Source organism: Dermacentor silvarum, chromosome 4 (genome assembly GCF_013339745.2).
Source record: "Dermacentor silvarum isolate Dsil-2018 chromosome 4, BIME_Dsil_1.4, whole genome shotgun sequence".
NCBI classification, from domain to species: domain Eukaryota; kingdom Metazoa; phylum Arthropoda; class Arachnida; order Ixodida; family Ixodidae; genus Dermacentor; species Dermacentor silvarum.
The window spans coordinates 11573860-11588821 of record NC_051157.2 but is presented as its reverse complement, the minus strand read 5'-3'; the positions used below and the strand labels follow the sequence as shown (position 1 = coordinate 11588821).

Here is a 14962-nt window from a genome sequence, read left to right as displayed (position 1 = left end):
TCGAATGACGGCCGTATAGGCTGACCGCCTTGATTGATGAGACGCGTAATTGATAGCTCCGGTGCGCGCGTGGCCTTCGACTCGAACAGGCTCTGACAGTTCGTGAGCGCTCCCGTGCGGAGCGTACAATCGTTTTCTTGCCGCGACGATGGAGCAGCCTTACGTCGTCGGTTGTCATTGTCACAGCCCATTGTGTGATAGAAACAGGACTCGAAGACGGTGTCGTATGACGGACGTGTTAGGCTTCCTTCAAAGGACAGGAGTGTTCAGAGTTCGGGCGCTGGCCCTCATGTCCACTTCTCCTCGCGTGTACTTTGGTACCGGTTTGTGGTTTTGCGCTGCATCAGTGTCCACCTGTGATCGCGCCTTCGGAAAGGACAAAGTGGGCGTTGTTTCGCTGATTCTAGCACCCTTGTCGTTTTGTAGCCGTCTGCTCTTTCTCTTTTCTTGTTGTCACTCGCGCCGTCTGACTCACTCGGTTGCCCATCACTTTGTCGTGCGGCATCCGACGATCCGACCGCGCACTTTTGAAGAGTCTAAAGTTTGTCAGCTGTTGTCAAAAGCGGCAAACTTGTTTTGGTGATCTTTATAAATGTCTGCATGCTTGTGTACATGCATATGGACGTTTGTTCACTTGTTGGCTCGCTTTCCCACTCAATCACTGCGTCACTCATTCGCTCGCTTATACATACCCTGTCAGTACAGTGACGAGACAGTCACTGCTTAACCGTCCTTTGTTTACGAGCGGGAACAGTAGTTGCCGTCACCGTATGCGTGGGTTAGCGTATTACAGACTTTGTAGGCCTGTATGCGTGTATTGTCTCCTTCCCGTAGCGTATAGGGTACTCAAGGAAATAAAACCGAACACCAAGAGCAGCAGCAACAACGAAGGGCTGGGTGGGAAATAGTATTCACTTGCAACTTGCATGACAACTCCACGTTTTACTAAACCATTTAACATTGTAACCTTTCGGTCAGTTAAGGAAACAAGAGGAGAACAATGCGTGCTTTCATTGACATGTCCTCGTGGGAAACATAATAGGGCTAACGGGTGTACCGCCCCTCCTTTTGAAAGAGCGCGCCTGGCGCGCAGCGGATGCTCCGAGGGTAAAGGAGGTGCTCCAAACACGGCCCGTCTCTGCTGCCTGCCTCTTCTCGTGACAGGCGACGCGCGTTCGAGCGCCGTGTTTGTCGACGGACTGCTCCTGTACGTATGTGTGTGGGCGCGCGCGCACGCCGCCGCGACGTGAGTTGTGGAAGCGTCTTCGCAGCTGGCGGCGGAAAAGCTTCAGCGCGGAAACGCTCTGGCCCCGCCGGCAGCCGTTCTCTTCGCCTTTTCATCTAGCCCCTGTTTGTAATAGTTCAGGTGTTTTGATGAAGACGTGTTGTCCGCGGCAATGTCATGTCCTTTTGTCAGGGCGAGCACTTTTTTATCTTGCTACTTGCCAGAGAACAACAACCACAAATCAGCTTCTTGCATGCGATTGATTTGTTGAGCCGTGATTGGGGCACACGGCGCTCGTCGAAAACATCGATGATCTCCGCAGGACAGCGTTCTTAGCCTCTCCCAAGAACTCGAGTCGTAGTCCTCTTGTTCCCGCTGAGCCCATTATACCTAGTGGCACGGGCTGGGGTAATTTGGTTTACATTTTTCTTTTTAACCCCACCATATTATATGTACTGTGTTGTGAGCGTCCATGAGCGCGCGCTTCAAAGCAAAGGTATGGCGGTAGCGGGCTTTCCTTTATAGCAATTCCAAGAACACGTGTGAGCCTGCACTGCACTAAGTTGCGTAATCCATCCTAGTGCTCATACACCGTGTCGATGTGTGTGTCCCGCCGCCTTACCGTACGAAGAGAACATTGCCGTATTGCAAACCTTTCCGCTCGACATATGGGCAATTGCAAGGAAGCGAACTGACCTGCTACTAGTAGTACGGGATTATACGGAAACTTGGCATCTCTAAAACTCCCTAATACCGTCTGATATTGTCAGGAAGGTGGAGACGAAGTGATCAACAGTGCTCGAACGTGGAATGTCTCAGACCGGAGCCAATGTTTCTATACTATATAGCGGACTTGCTTTCGCCAGACATCCCTTGTCCGACAGTTGTTGACTCCTTCAAGTACCGTCTATTCCACAGCGAATATAGCGCCTCTAAGAGGAAGCATTTCATGCGTTTTGACCTCTCGCGTGCGACTTCGCAATCACGGTGCAATCAGCACGTCGTGTTCGTCGTTTGTATATAGAACCACAACCTGCACCAAGCATATACGAGTTCTCTATGTAGTGATAACTGCTTGGCGAACTGCCATCGTACGTGTATACGCCAGCTGAAAAGAGAAAGCAGGGAAATCCGGTGGCTTCGCGAGCTGTCTGCTGTGCAGTGATCACGAACGGCGAATAAACGGGGGGGGGGGGGGGGGGGGGCATAGCGCCCCCCCCCCCCCCCCCCCCGGCAGGCAGGCGCGGTTTGCGCGTGACGCTGTCGTGCGCGTATACGCGGCTCCGTTATAACCTTGAAAACGTCATTGCATTACGATGTTAAAACTGCGTAATGACAAGGCGATGACCCAGAGAACAACGTAGTACTATTCCTTTCGGGTACACATTTGTGTACGCGACCTGTTTTTGGCCAGATCTATCCAGTGGTTCCAAGGAAAAAGTCATATATAGACAGTAAGCTTGAGGTAAATTGAGCGACTACATGTGACTTCATTTTTCCCGCAGTGTGCTGAGTTTTGCTATACACGCACTCGGAAATGTACCTAAAACCTTGACATTTTTTGCATTGGAGTCTCCAGCGCCTTGGAATAAGACTAGCTGCACCTAACTTTGACTCATGTATAGGAAGACTATCATAATTCGTGATTGAAGGGGATATGTATATAAACATGGTATCCCACGTAACTTCTGCGAAAAAAAAAGAAAATATGCGAGTGCCACGTAGCTGGACCGAACTAATATATTGTTCTTTGCCGTCATATTTTTTGTTTCACCTAAATGCATAATTAGTTATTTCTACTTGTGTACTTAGGTGAAATACAAGAAATATGACGGCAAACAACAATACCTTAGTTCGGTCCAGCTACGTGGCACTCGCATTTTTTTTTTTTTTTGGCAGAAGTTACGTGGGACACCCGACATATTATATTGATAGCTTTCACGTGACGTCACGCACCCACCTTGTCACTGTTTTGGGGCACCAACATGGCGACTACGAGCACTTCAGTCCAATCCATCTTATTGAAAGCTTTCACGTGACGTTACGGACCCAGCTTATCATCGTGCCGGAGCACCAACATGGCGGCTACAATGACGTCAGTGCAAGCCATCTATACACGGAAAGATAACAAAAAGGAAGACATAGAACTGTAGGGGAAGAACTGCGGGGAGTTTAATCAGTACATGTCCAGTTTACCCCTCGTGGTGGAAATGGGCGTCAGAATTGCCATTATGTATGGAAAAAGAGCATTGCGCATATACGCAGTGTCGCATAGTTGCAAATGTGGAAATGGAAGATGCTGTACTCGGTGTCGTGCGACTCTCGCGTTCGTGTGGGAATATGCGCTGGGCGACATTCCCGAAACCAAGCGCAGAGGCATAGCTAAGGCGGTGACGTCGTTCAAAGACTGGTTCCGGCCATAGGCTCACGCTCTCTGTGGAGCTTCGCGTGCGAAGCTTCCATAGTGAACATATGCCGAGCAGCTCTCCCTTGCCCACACACACTTACCCAAACAGGTCTCGATCCATCATTTTAAATATTCTAGTCCCCGCGTCAGGGCGCGCACGCTGCAAGCACCGTCGCCGTGCACGGGCCGCAAGCGCCCGCCGCTTGCTGTCGCTTCGTATTACGAGGCGGCCTACGCTGGCGCCGGCCTTTTCTCACAGTGTATAGTTTCGATAGCGCCATCGCGTAATGAGGGCCTCGGGAGCGGCCTTTCCGACGAAGCCTGCTGCATGCGTTGCCGGCTGCTCCCGTTGCTCTTGCCGCTGCTTGGCTGGCCGGTCGAATCTGCTGCGCGCGCCACTTGGGCGATCCACTGGAGCGATGAGGGCCGAGCAGCGGCGGCGGCGGACCAGTTTTGGGGCCGTGCGCGCGTTCGTTTTGCCCCGCTGCTCCAAGAGTGACCCCCGCTTGGCCTTATCCATGTACCCGTGCGCCATTTCTTTCTCTGATCTCGCTTCTTTCTTTGACTCAGAACTGGCGCTATGTACTTGCGAAAGTGAAAGGCGGCCGCCTCCCCTGTATACGTACTATGGGCTCGCATTTGGAGTTGACGGGCATAGGTGCCGGACCGTATACAGACGCACACGAAGGGCGGACTTGCGAGGAAGTCAGTGGTGGCTGCCACGATTCGAAACGTCGGCTGTGCCGTGAAATGGTAGGTTCCTGGCTTACGCGCTTCGGTTTACGGCTCTCGCCACGTGCGTCGTTGACTTGCGCAGTGCCGTTGAGCGATCGCCGAGCCGTGCGCCCTGGTGACAGTGGTGCAGTCAGCCAGCGCCGCCGAGGTGCATGGGCGAATCCGTGTGCCTTCCGTCTGTTTCGAGGCCGATGCCTTCTTCCTCTCTCGTTTCGTAACGCGTCGCTCTCTCTCTCTCTCTCTCTCTCGATCTCTTTCGTATTATTCGTGCGTACTTTATGCGTGTTCCGAGGAAAGGAAAAAGACAAATCTTCTTCACTGCATGTTCCAGATGAAGCGGAAGAAAAACAAATCTGATTAGATGGGCAGGGACTGAAGTTCACGTAGAGTGATAGTGCTCTCTCTCTCTCTCTCTCTCTGTCTGTCTGTCTGTCTGTCTGTCTGTCTCGCCTCGTATCAAGAAACACTGCCGGGCCAAGAGATGGGAAAGTTTATTTAAGGGGGATGAGCTTGGCCTATGGGGCAGACTCCTCTTGCACGCTACTCAGCGCATTAGAGAGGCACTAAAGAGAAACACAGGTTATTTTGATAAAGTATTCTTTTAAAATACTAGTTTCGCAAATTTTGCTATTATAGGTTGATTAAATTCGAAGAAGCAAAAATGTACCATACCTTCAATTTCGCGCCGAAACCTCAGCGCCGGGACGTCAGTGTGGTGTCGTAAATTTTCTCTTTCGTATTTGGAATGTCTTGTAGCAGTTTTTTTAAACATGCCGAATTCAGTCTATCGCTCCTTTAGAATAAATGAAGCCCATCTTTACCGATACTATATACGTTAACTAAGGCCGACAAGACTCTGGAAATCTGTCACGTCACGGCGTGCTGGTGCGGGACTTCCGGGACGGCGTCTCCACCGGTATTTTGTTCTTGCGTCTTTTCTGGCTCACCAAACCTCATCTCACGGCAAGAGCGGCTTTTCTGGTATTGCAGAAAAGGGTTATTTACGAATGCCGCTCAAATTAGTTCTCGCTTTAGTGTCCCTTGAAGGTGGCCGCCTATAGTACTGTCACGGCCGCTGGATAAAAAGAAAAGGTGCGGCCTGCCGCGTCGGGCGCGCTGCCATGGGAGCGAACGTGACGGCCGTAGTTTTTTATCCAGCGGCCGTGGTACTGTACTCTATTCTTGGTCGTTGTACTTACGTTACACTTTGTGGGATAAATATCGTCCACTCTTTCTTCTTTCCTTCCCTTCGTTCTATCTTCAATTTCTTTTCTTTTTCCATCTCCTCCTTCCTAAAGAGCAGACAGGCATTGTGTCCCTTCCGGTTGCAGCTGTCAGCCTGTTTCTTCCCTTTGCTTCTCCGTCACTTTATATATATATATTGAATTGAAAGGGGTAATTGGAGATCGCAGGGAGAGGCCTTCGTCCTGCAGTGGACATAAATATAGACTGATGATGATGATATTGAATAAATACCGTATTAGTTTGCTGGGCAAGATGTGTTGTAGAATGTAGATAGCTTACGACTTTGAGTGAGCAACGGATGGGGGGGGCACTGCGTGCTATACGATACGCGAAGCATTGACTACGTTGCCTATTAGGGCGATGTAGTATCGAATGCGCATGATCCTTTCGTGCAAATGCTGGTTCTATGCGCGGCCAATTACCTATAGTGGCTCGCACCCTGTGACGCCCGTGTATCTGATCGCTGGCCAGGTTTCTTGGCGTTCGTTCAGGGCTGCGGACGCGCGCGCCCACTCGATCACTCTGCGGCCAACGCGAGACCACGCGCGAACGGCGTGATCTCGAGGGAGGAGTTAGGGGGGAACGTGCTTCGCACGGCTGATGTATGCGAACGACAGCGGACGAGAGAGATGCATTTTTTCCTGCGTGTTGAAGCTGACAGGGACGGGGAGACTTACGCGACGTTCTTAGCAGTCGTGGCCATGCTCTTTAGTCGCTTAAAGGGCTAAAGATGAGGAAGTGTAGTAGTCAATTACCCTTCTACAATACCAGAAAGAAAGAAGGGAAAGCCGCTTTTACAGTGCGAGGAGGCTTGATAAAAGCCATTGAAGACTCAAAAAGCGAGAGACGGGCTGGCGATTTTGATCTGAAGTTTTCGCACTAGCTCTCGCCGTGACGTCATGAATTTCGACGACGTCTGCTGAACCTAGTTAACTTGTTATCGGTAAAGATGAACTGCATTCTATTCTAAAGCAGCCAATGACTAAACGTAGCAAGTTTCGATAACTCTTACTCCGCAAAATGGCCGAAATACGAGAAAATACTTCGAGATTCATGACGTCACACTGGCGTACCGGCGCTGGGGTTCCGTTGCGACATTGAAAAAATTCAATTTCGGCCTTTAGTTCCTATTCTTGTACGGAAAAATTTACGAAATTAACTTTTGAAGGAATGGTTTGTCAGTCTAAACTTATTTAGTGCCCCCTTAAAATGTTGTGCACTCTTTACAGAAACCGTATAGATCCTTTGTAAACTGCATAGTTCGTCTTAGACGGTGTTTTTTGTCGTCCACTGATGTTTACAGACTGTTAACGACGTGTTGGAAAGCCTCTCAACCACTGTAAGCAAGAGGAGACTTGTTTGTGTATGGGTTTTTACACACTTTATATATAGACAAAAAGGACGAGTCTATAAGAAGGCAACGTGGTCTAGAAGAAGTATACCGACAATCTTCAGACAGTCTGAATTCATCCTCTATAGGGGGTCAGAAATGGCGGGAGAAGGCAGGGGAGCAGAGGCACAATTCAGGTTTCACGCGGATCAAACTCCGTGTAATTGGGGTGTCGCGGATGCGAGCAGGAAAATCGAGCTACGGGCTTAACGGCCGACTGGCGAGACAGGACACGTGATCGAAGTGCAGGCGGCGGACGGGGGTAGAACCGATTCAGTGACTGCCGTTATTTGCGCGAAGCGTGGCGTCATCAGCTAGGCGCCGATGATGGTGGTAACGGATAAGCAATTTGACGTCAACGCTGTGGTAACGACGTTGGCAACCTGAAAACACACAGCCGAGACGCAGCAGTAGCCGCGTGACATTTTATTCGCATGACTCCTTTACCTTTGCATTGCGTCTGCGATATCATGTAGTTTTCACAAACCTCACCAGCGAGGGGGTGCCTATGATCGATATACTATTTTGCGCAAGCATTTGAGTGCCACCACCTTGGGTTGCTAACGCCGCCGTTTTCTATCTCTGTTAACCAAATTCACGGTACTACAGCCGATTAGTACGCATGAAAATGTTTCTACGGATGCATTCCTTCGGTGTTTCATGACATTGTACATTTGCGGCGGTCACTGCGTATACAAAACTGATAAATCGTTCGTGCCCAAGGTGATATAGCGTAGTGGATCTAAAATGAAATCATCTATGCGAGTCGTCCCGGCTGCGCAGTTCTCTCGTTTTGAGTGCTGCGACGAGGCCTTTGCAACAATCGGTTGTGCCCGTAGCGGCGACCACTGAGCGACGGCGTAAACTATTCGCACTTTCCAGCTATACGCTATAGCTGGCGCCGCCGCATGAATGTTCTCCGAAGCCACTCGGCGGTCATGGGTTCCAGGACCGTGCGGTTTGCGGGCCGTTTCAGTGCTCTTCGGAATGGCGACAAACGAACAACGGGTGAAAAGTAACTGCACGTGCAGCGTGCCGTAATGCCGAAACCGTGCAATATTGGGGGAAATAAGGCTGCATCATATTCCCAGCGATAACAAACAAAAGGAGTTGCGGGCGATAAAACTGGATTGGGAAGTATATGATCGATAAGAATATGGTCGTGTAAAGCTAATACTTCAAGAAAAAGACTTGCTAAGTTTTATACAGTGTTGTTCCGCGTTTAATGTTTTTATTTAACTTTCTTGCGATATGATTGTGACATCCTACTTTAAAATTCAGTTGAAGACCCTGCGTGTGCGGCTGAAGAGGAACGCTGTGCCTTCAAAACATGCAATTTAGCCGAGAGCCTAGCGACAACGCGTGTCCCTGATGCATTGAACTATCGCATAATTGTCTCACAGCCTGCGCAAATTCAGTCACGCACATTGATTGTATACAGACTATGCGCATTGGAACAGCGGATCGTCTTGCGCATTTCTTCTTATTAGCAATACTAAACTGTTTCCTTGCAACATCTCAAACTAAACTTACGGACGTCTATCATAGCGGATAATGCTTTTTCTTTTTTTCTTAGGCAGCAGCATGACTGCGAGTTGGCTTAATGCGGTAGTTTCATTCACCCCTGAGCGGTACCGTTAACTTTAGCACGTTGAACTTTAGTAAACGTAAAAAACTGTACTGGCGCTGCCGGTTACGTTGCAAACTACAACCTTTTATTTGTATCAAAGCAGAAATACTCGACTCGGGCATTGGTGCTCGTGGTCTAATTCCGCAACCTGCTATGACATGGCTAGCGTTGTACGCAGCCCCACGAGGTTCTTACGTATTAACAAGACACGTATACGCCGCGAAGCTGGCGCGCGGGTCTTGTGCATTCCTGACTGTGCGAAAAAGAACGGCGTCGGTGAAATGCTTGTCATTCTTCGATGCTCATCGACAAACGCGTGTAATATTCATGTTCGTTAGCGTGCCGTGGCGGGTGGGGTGCGCTGGGAAAGGCCGCATCGTCGTCGGGACTTCAGAATGGGCCAAGCAGCACACAACAAGCGAGGTGTGTGTGCGTACGGAGGCGAGCGCGCTCTTGTCCTTGCCGCAGCGGCTGCCTCGCGTGAAGGATCCTGTTTGGGACGGGAGAGGGGTGCACGAACCCCCCCTTCCTTCTCTCCCCGAGCTCCGGGGGTGTGGAGGTGGGGTGCATCGAGGGGTGAGTGCGAACGCCGGGAAGGAAGGCGAGTGCGAGGCGGCTCCGCTTGGTCCGTATTTATATTTCATCTGCCTCCTCTCCGAACCACTTTCCATCGCCACTTTGTGCGTGTTGTAGAGCCGCCAGCCAGCGGTCTTCGCCGCTGGTGTGTTCGTGTGTGCGCGCGCCTTTGAGGGGGGCCAGAGCAGTTGGTGGTTGCTGCTCGGCCTATGATGCCTGGTCCGCTGCTCGGCTTCTTCGGTTCTCTCAGTCCCTTCCCGCGGTGTCCGTATCATTCGTGACGCGAAGTTGTGTACCTCCTTCGAAAGCGCTCGACATCGCCTCAGCCGTCGCCATCCTCTTCGTTGCTTGACCTATCTCCGCTGCTGCCAGTGCGCGAGACGCCCTTTTGTGAACTCGGCATCGTTCGCAGCTGTCGCCGCGGTGCTCGCGCGTGTGTTGTGTGTGTGTGTGTGTGTGTGCGTACGCGCCGCACTCTTTGTTTGCGGTGAGAGAGCTCCCCCAGTTCACCGGCTGCGAGTTACCGGCTGCTGCAACAAGCTTCGTCGTCGTCGTCTGCGGTTTTCTTTTCGACGAAGGAGAAAGACGTCGCGGGATTTCTCGTGCTCGTCTCGTGCGCCGGTGGATTGCGCGTGGTGTTCGCGCGCCGCTGTGCCAAAGCGGCTGGCTGTTCAGTGCTCGGGGCAACGGGCTTCGACGCAGCGTGTCCGTCGGCTTTGAGCGTGTCATCGGCTCTGCCTGCCACCCCTCCACGAAATTGCGTGCGTGAGTGAGGCGACCGATCATCTGTCTGTCAGCCGATCGAGTGCCACCCGACCGCCTGGCGTTTTCCTCTTCGTTGTGCTGTAGCGCGTAAGCGGCGGGCACCGCCGCCGCTCAATGATGAAGGGCGAGTCCCGGAAGGTTGCCGCGCCTCCGCCACCGGGCGTGGGAAACGTCGTCGCTCTGGACGCGCACTCGACTCAGGGTCGACGCCTTCGCATCTGCCACTTCTGCCATTCCATGTGGCTGCATCCAGTGTTCGAGGCCTAAGCTGCAACCGACGACCTGCTATGTCTTCGTGGCGAAAGAAAATGCGTGTCAAGTGGAACCGCAACTTGGATGGCGGTCCGTCGCCGAGCAACGCTGTCGGCGACGATGAGTCGCCGCTGGGCCTCTTCGAGCGCCGGGGATCCCTGCGCAAGCCGTCGCCCCCGGCCGCCGCCAAAGAGGAGAGCTTCAAGAGGAGCTGGTCGTTCCGCATCGGAGGCGGCGGTAGCGGCGGCGGCGGCTCCAAACCCAAGGATGCGTCGCCCGGCGGCAACGACAAGAGCGCGTTCCTGCGCATGTTCCGTTTTGGCAAGGACAAGAAAAAAGTCGGCCACCAGGAACCTGGCAGGAGGCGCATGTCGGACGCCGCAGTGGCCGAGGCGGCGCGCAAGGAGGAACTGTCCCAGTGGTCCTCCGTGCCCCTGGACGTGAGTGAATCGCCCGAGGCGAAACGTCGCCAGGAGGCCGCGCTGGTCATGCGGGCGCACACGTTGCCGCGCTCTCTGGAGGCTGCCCCCGGCGGCAGCGAGTGTCCAGACGACGTCGGCGGCGACACCAACGCGGTTTGGGGCCTCATCTACTGCGACCCCAAGGCAGAGGTGAACGGCGACTTCAGACTACCGCGCGCGAAGTCCCCGAGGAACCACGAGTCCCGTAGCGGCAAGGTCTTCTCCGACGCGGTGCTCCCCCACTTTCTGACTCCCGGTAACGACCTCGGTGGCGGTGAGCCCGAGCAAGAGGACAAGAAGCGTGCACTGAAGAAGCTGCTGTTGAACGGAACGTGCCTTGCGGAGACGGATGTGCCGAACGAGAACGCCGACAGCAGTCACCCCGTCCACAACGGTGCCGTCGTCTTCGGGGGCTCGGAGGCCGCGTCCGCCGACTGTGGTCCGCCGTCAGCCGATAGCGTTCAGGGCGACTCCGGTGTGGCGAGTGGCGCTGAAAGCAGCACCGAAGGCAAGTTTCCCGTGGCCCATTCGGAAACTGAACGCGACAACATGCCTAACGTAGCTAGCGAACAGTGCGAACACGAAATCTCGCTCTGCGAACAAAACGGTGAACCTGCGTCTAACGTCACCTTCGTTGTCGAAGTCAACGAATGCTACCAGGACGACTGCGACCAGGCCGAACAGGTACCCTGCACCGAGAATACTCGAGATGACACGCAACCACTCGCGGGTACTGAAGACAGATCTCAAGCTTGCGCAGAAAATCACGACGGCGCCTCCGAGATGTCTCGACCCGAGTCACACCAAGACGTGAACGAACAGGCCGCTAACGAAGACGCCGAGGTGGCCAATTTCGAACGAAGCTACCAGAAACAAAGACACGACTCGGCGTCGACCGGTTCGAACTGCGAAGAGTGTCCCGCGCAGGACGAGTTCGAATTCGTCGCCGCGGAGCCTGCTAGGTGCGCGCAGCAGCGGCGAATAAGCCGCGACACGGTCTCCCCCGTCTCCGACGTTTCGGACGACTTCCCGGCCGACGAGAAAGCCAGCTTCATCTTCCTCAAGCCTGACAACGGCGGCGAGTCCCTTCTGACGCCCTTGTCGACACCCGATGACGAACCGCCCGGGGGCCTCTTCAGCAATCAGCCTGTCATCGACCAAGATTGCGGCGTTCCGGTACAGCAGTACGGAAACTGCTTCTTCAGCGATTCTGATCTGGAGTCCGAGGACTTGAACGACCTCGAAGAAAGGGAAGTCATAATCGTAGACCACCTGCCCGTCCAGGAAACCCAGGACGCCCCGGACGTGTGTGTGATCGGGAACGACATGATCCAGTCCGTGAACTACGAAACCTTCGTGCTGGAAAACGAGGTCACGCTTGGCACGTCTAGCGCCAGTACCGCTCAGGAAGCGGCGCAGAGCGGCGGCATTCGCGCCAGTGCCGAACGGGCGGACTCGCCGCAGCTACCTCCAGCCGACCGCTCGACGCCGCCGTGCGACGCTGTCGAGGAGGTTGACGGAGCGAACAAGCTGGAGGCGTCCGAGGGAAGTTTCCGGGACAAGGTGCAATACTTCAACGCCATCAGCGCCGAGCACACCCCGCCAAAATCGGCCGTGGAGGGCAAGCGCCCGCGTGCATCTCGAATCCCGACCGCGTCTCGGCTACCCCGGCCCGCGACTGCTGCTCGTCCGGCAAAGAAGGAGTCCGGAATACCCGTTCTTACGGCGGCGCCAGTGCCAGCCAAGCGATCCCGGTTCGGCGCCAAAGTCGGCCATATACCGCAGCCGAGCAGGAACAACGGCAGTGCGCTGCAGCAGAGACAGGTCACGCCGCTGCTGACAAAAGTGACGGCTGCCGTCGCTGCTCCGACCAGGGATTGTTCGGTCGGCGCTAAAGCGCCGCTGTTTTCCGGAATCGCGAAGAACGCCAAGCATGCGCGGCACGCCGCAGCGGAGAGCAGCAGCGCTGCAGAGGAAGCCCCAAAAGCGCCCACGCAAGAAGCCCCGGGACAGCTGAGGCGCTCGGGCACGTTCGTCCTCGACGAGCCGGAGCAGCAACCGACGGTCGCAGCGCGGTCGGCTTCCCTGCCGCGAGCGGCGGCCGAAGCGGACGTCGTCGTGCAAGAGTCGTCGTTCGCCGCACCCAAGCACCAGCAGCAGGCTACTCCCGCAAAGGAGCACGGCAGGGTGGCGTGCTTGACTTCGGATAGCGTCCAGAAGCGGCGCGCGGTGTCTCCCGTCGTCGTGCTCGCCGTCGAACCCGTCGCGGTTGTGCGCGATGCCACCATGAAGGTGGCGGCCCCGTGTGCTTCCGCGGCCTGTGCACCGCCATCGGTGCAAGTGCCCGTGGTCGATTCGACCGACCGCGCCTTGCCTTCTTCGGATGGCGACAACGACGAGGATGCCGTCTGCTCGTCTTGCAGTAAGTGTTGTGCTCGCGCGTGTCCGTGTCTTGCGGAGGTAGGGGCCCGTCTACATTGTTTGCCTTAGTTTTTCATCTCCGAAAGATCTTAGGCGTATTCGGTAGCGCTGAGCAGCTAGACGCATCATAAGCTGCAGCGTTTCGCTGTGTGATCTCAGCGTCATCGTTTGTCGATGAACGGTCGGCGGCCGTGGATAGTGATGACGACTCGTTTCAGGCGTAATCAGCGGTCAGCGGCGCTCTTTCGGGGCTGCGGGATTTTTTCGATGTGGGTGAGCGCGCTGATCAGACGGATAGTCTTGTCTTGCCACGGTGTACATGCTCAACCAAACCAATGTGGCCAGTTTGCTTGGATCGACCTTGTGTGTCTACACCAGCTCAGCTGGTTGTTATGCAACGAGTCGTGACGTTGTCTTGACCCCAAAAAGCTGCTTGAGCGCGCGCCAGCCATTTTCCCGTGCCGCGCATCCTTCGAAAGAGCCCTGCCCCGGGAGCTCCCGCAATTCATTCGTCTGCCCCGGGAGCGACCGGCTTGCCGCGGAAGTAACCTATTTTCCGAGCTGTGCTTTCTTTGTTCTGACACCCCCCGCGGCTTAACGCTGGAAGCGTCCTCCGCTTTGGTGCCGCCGTCGGTGCCTCTGTGTTTTCGTCGTCTTAGACATACATACGTTGTAGCGCCACCCTGTGCACCGTTATGTGGGGAAATTCATTTCGCGCTATTCTCTTGCGACCCATTGTTCCCGCGTCAATTCCTGTTGGACTCCGGTCTTGGTGGGAGCCGCGCACACGTGTCTGTCTGTCCTTTCGCCAGCAGCTGCTATGGAGCTGGGAACTGCGGGCGTTGCGATGGTGTGACCCGTGTAATTGAAGTTTTGCATCTACCCAGGGCGTGTGTTTCATCCCGGCGTGTTTACCTCATCCGGGATAGGTATAGTATATAGTGTTCGCTGACTTTATCCCGCATTCTCCGGCAGCAACAGCCGACGGTACAACTTGTCCAGGAAAGGTTTTGGCGGCATCATACGTGAATATATGACCAGCATGTTGGAGGCTGCCTGTCAAGGGCCTTGCTCCGGCAATCAAAACGTCGGCTCTGAGAGTTTCGCATGTTGATTACACTTTGTTTTTCACTTCATGCCCGCCGTAGTACTGTTTCTCATCGTCTCTTTATCGTTACCGGGAAACGACAGCAAATAATTTAGATGTTTTAGTAAGGATATGTTCAGGCGGGCACGAATCGACGCACGTTGTAAGGTAAGTGGCAGTATCTATAGGCCCAGCTGCGAGGACATCAACAATCCCCCGCGCATTTTGCGCCCATTCTTTGTTATTCTGCCGGCAGAGCATGCAGCAATTTCTATAAAGGCAGTTTGGCTGAGCGCTGGCGAACAAGGAGGAGCTATCAGTAGCGGTGTGCGCGCGAGTGTACACATTCCGTGACCGGGCGATCAACCGAAGTTGTGGTCTGCGGCTCCCGTGCCGAGCGCGCTCGATCAAAATTACCCGATTCCGTCTGGCGTTGAGCCGCCGCCGGAGGCGTGGGGGTGCCGCAGCTGTTGTGGGGCGCGGCTTGACCTGCTTTGCTTTTGGCGGTCCCTCGAAGGGCCGTCGGCCAGGCAGAGCTCGCACGCGCTCTCTCTGTTTGGGCTTCACTTTGTAATCGAGTCCAGCCGCCGCCAAGAAAAGCTCGACCTGATTGACGCGTAGCCGAGACGGCTTGCAGACAAACGGGCCGCCGCTCACGATGGCTTTTCCCCGATCTCGCCTGTCCGTCCGCTGAAGACTGTTATTGTAAGGAGCGAAGAAGACGTACCTTCTCCTCCTCTGCACTGTTTGCCTATCCACTCTGTGTGG

The 14962-nt window shown here is 54.3% G+C and overlaps 1 protein-coding gene across 6 annotated transcripts in view; it reads left to right on the top strand.

Annotated features, from left to right (window-relative positions):
* Nucleotides 1–14962, top strand: part of LOC119449448 (restin homolog) — a 126077-nt gene that overhangs the window by 79031 nt on the left and 32084 nt on the right. The window contains exon 1 of one of the 6 annotated variants that reach the window (XM_049665206.1): nt 9262–13108. The exons of 4 other annotated variants lie outside the window; for them this stretch is intronic. In XM_049665206.1, coding sequence (XP_049521163.1) covers nt 10261–13108 — 2848 coding nt within the window. In that variant the 5' untranslated portion in view covers nt 9262–10260. Of the gene's footprint in view, nt 1–9261; nt 13109–14962 lie in introns of those variants that run through there. One more of the 6 variants, XM_037712623.2, reaches the window with a different exon arrangement.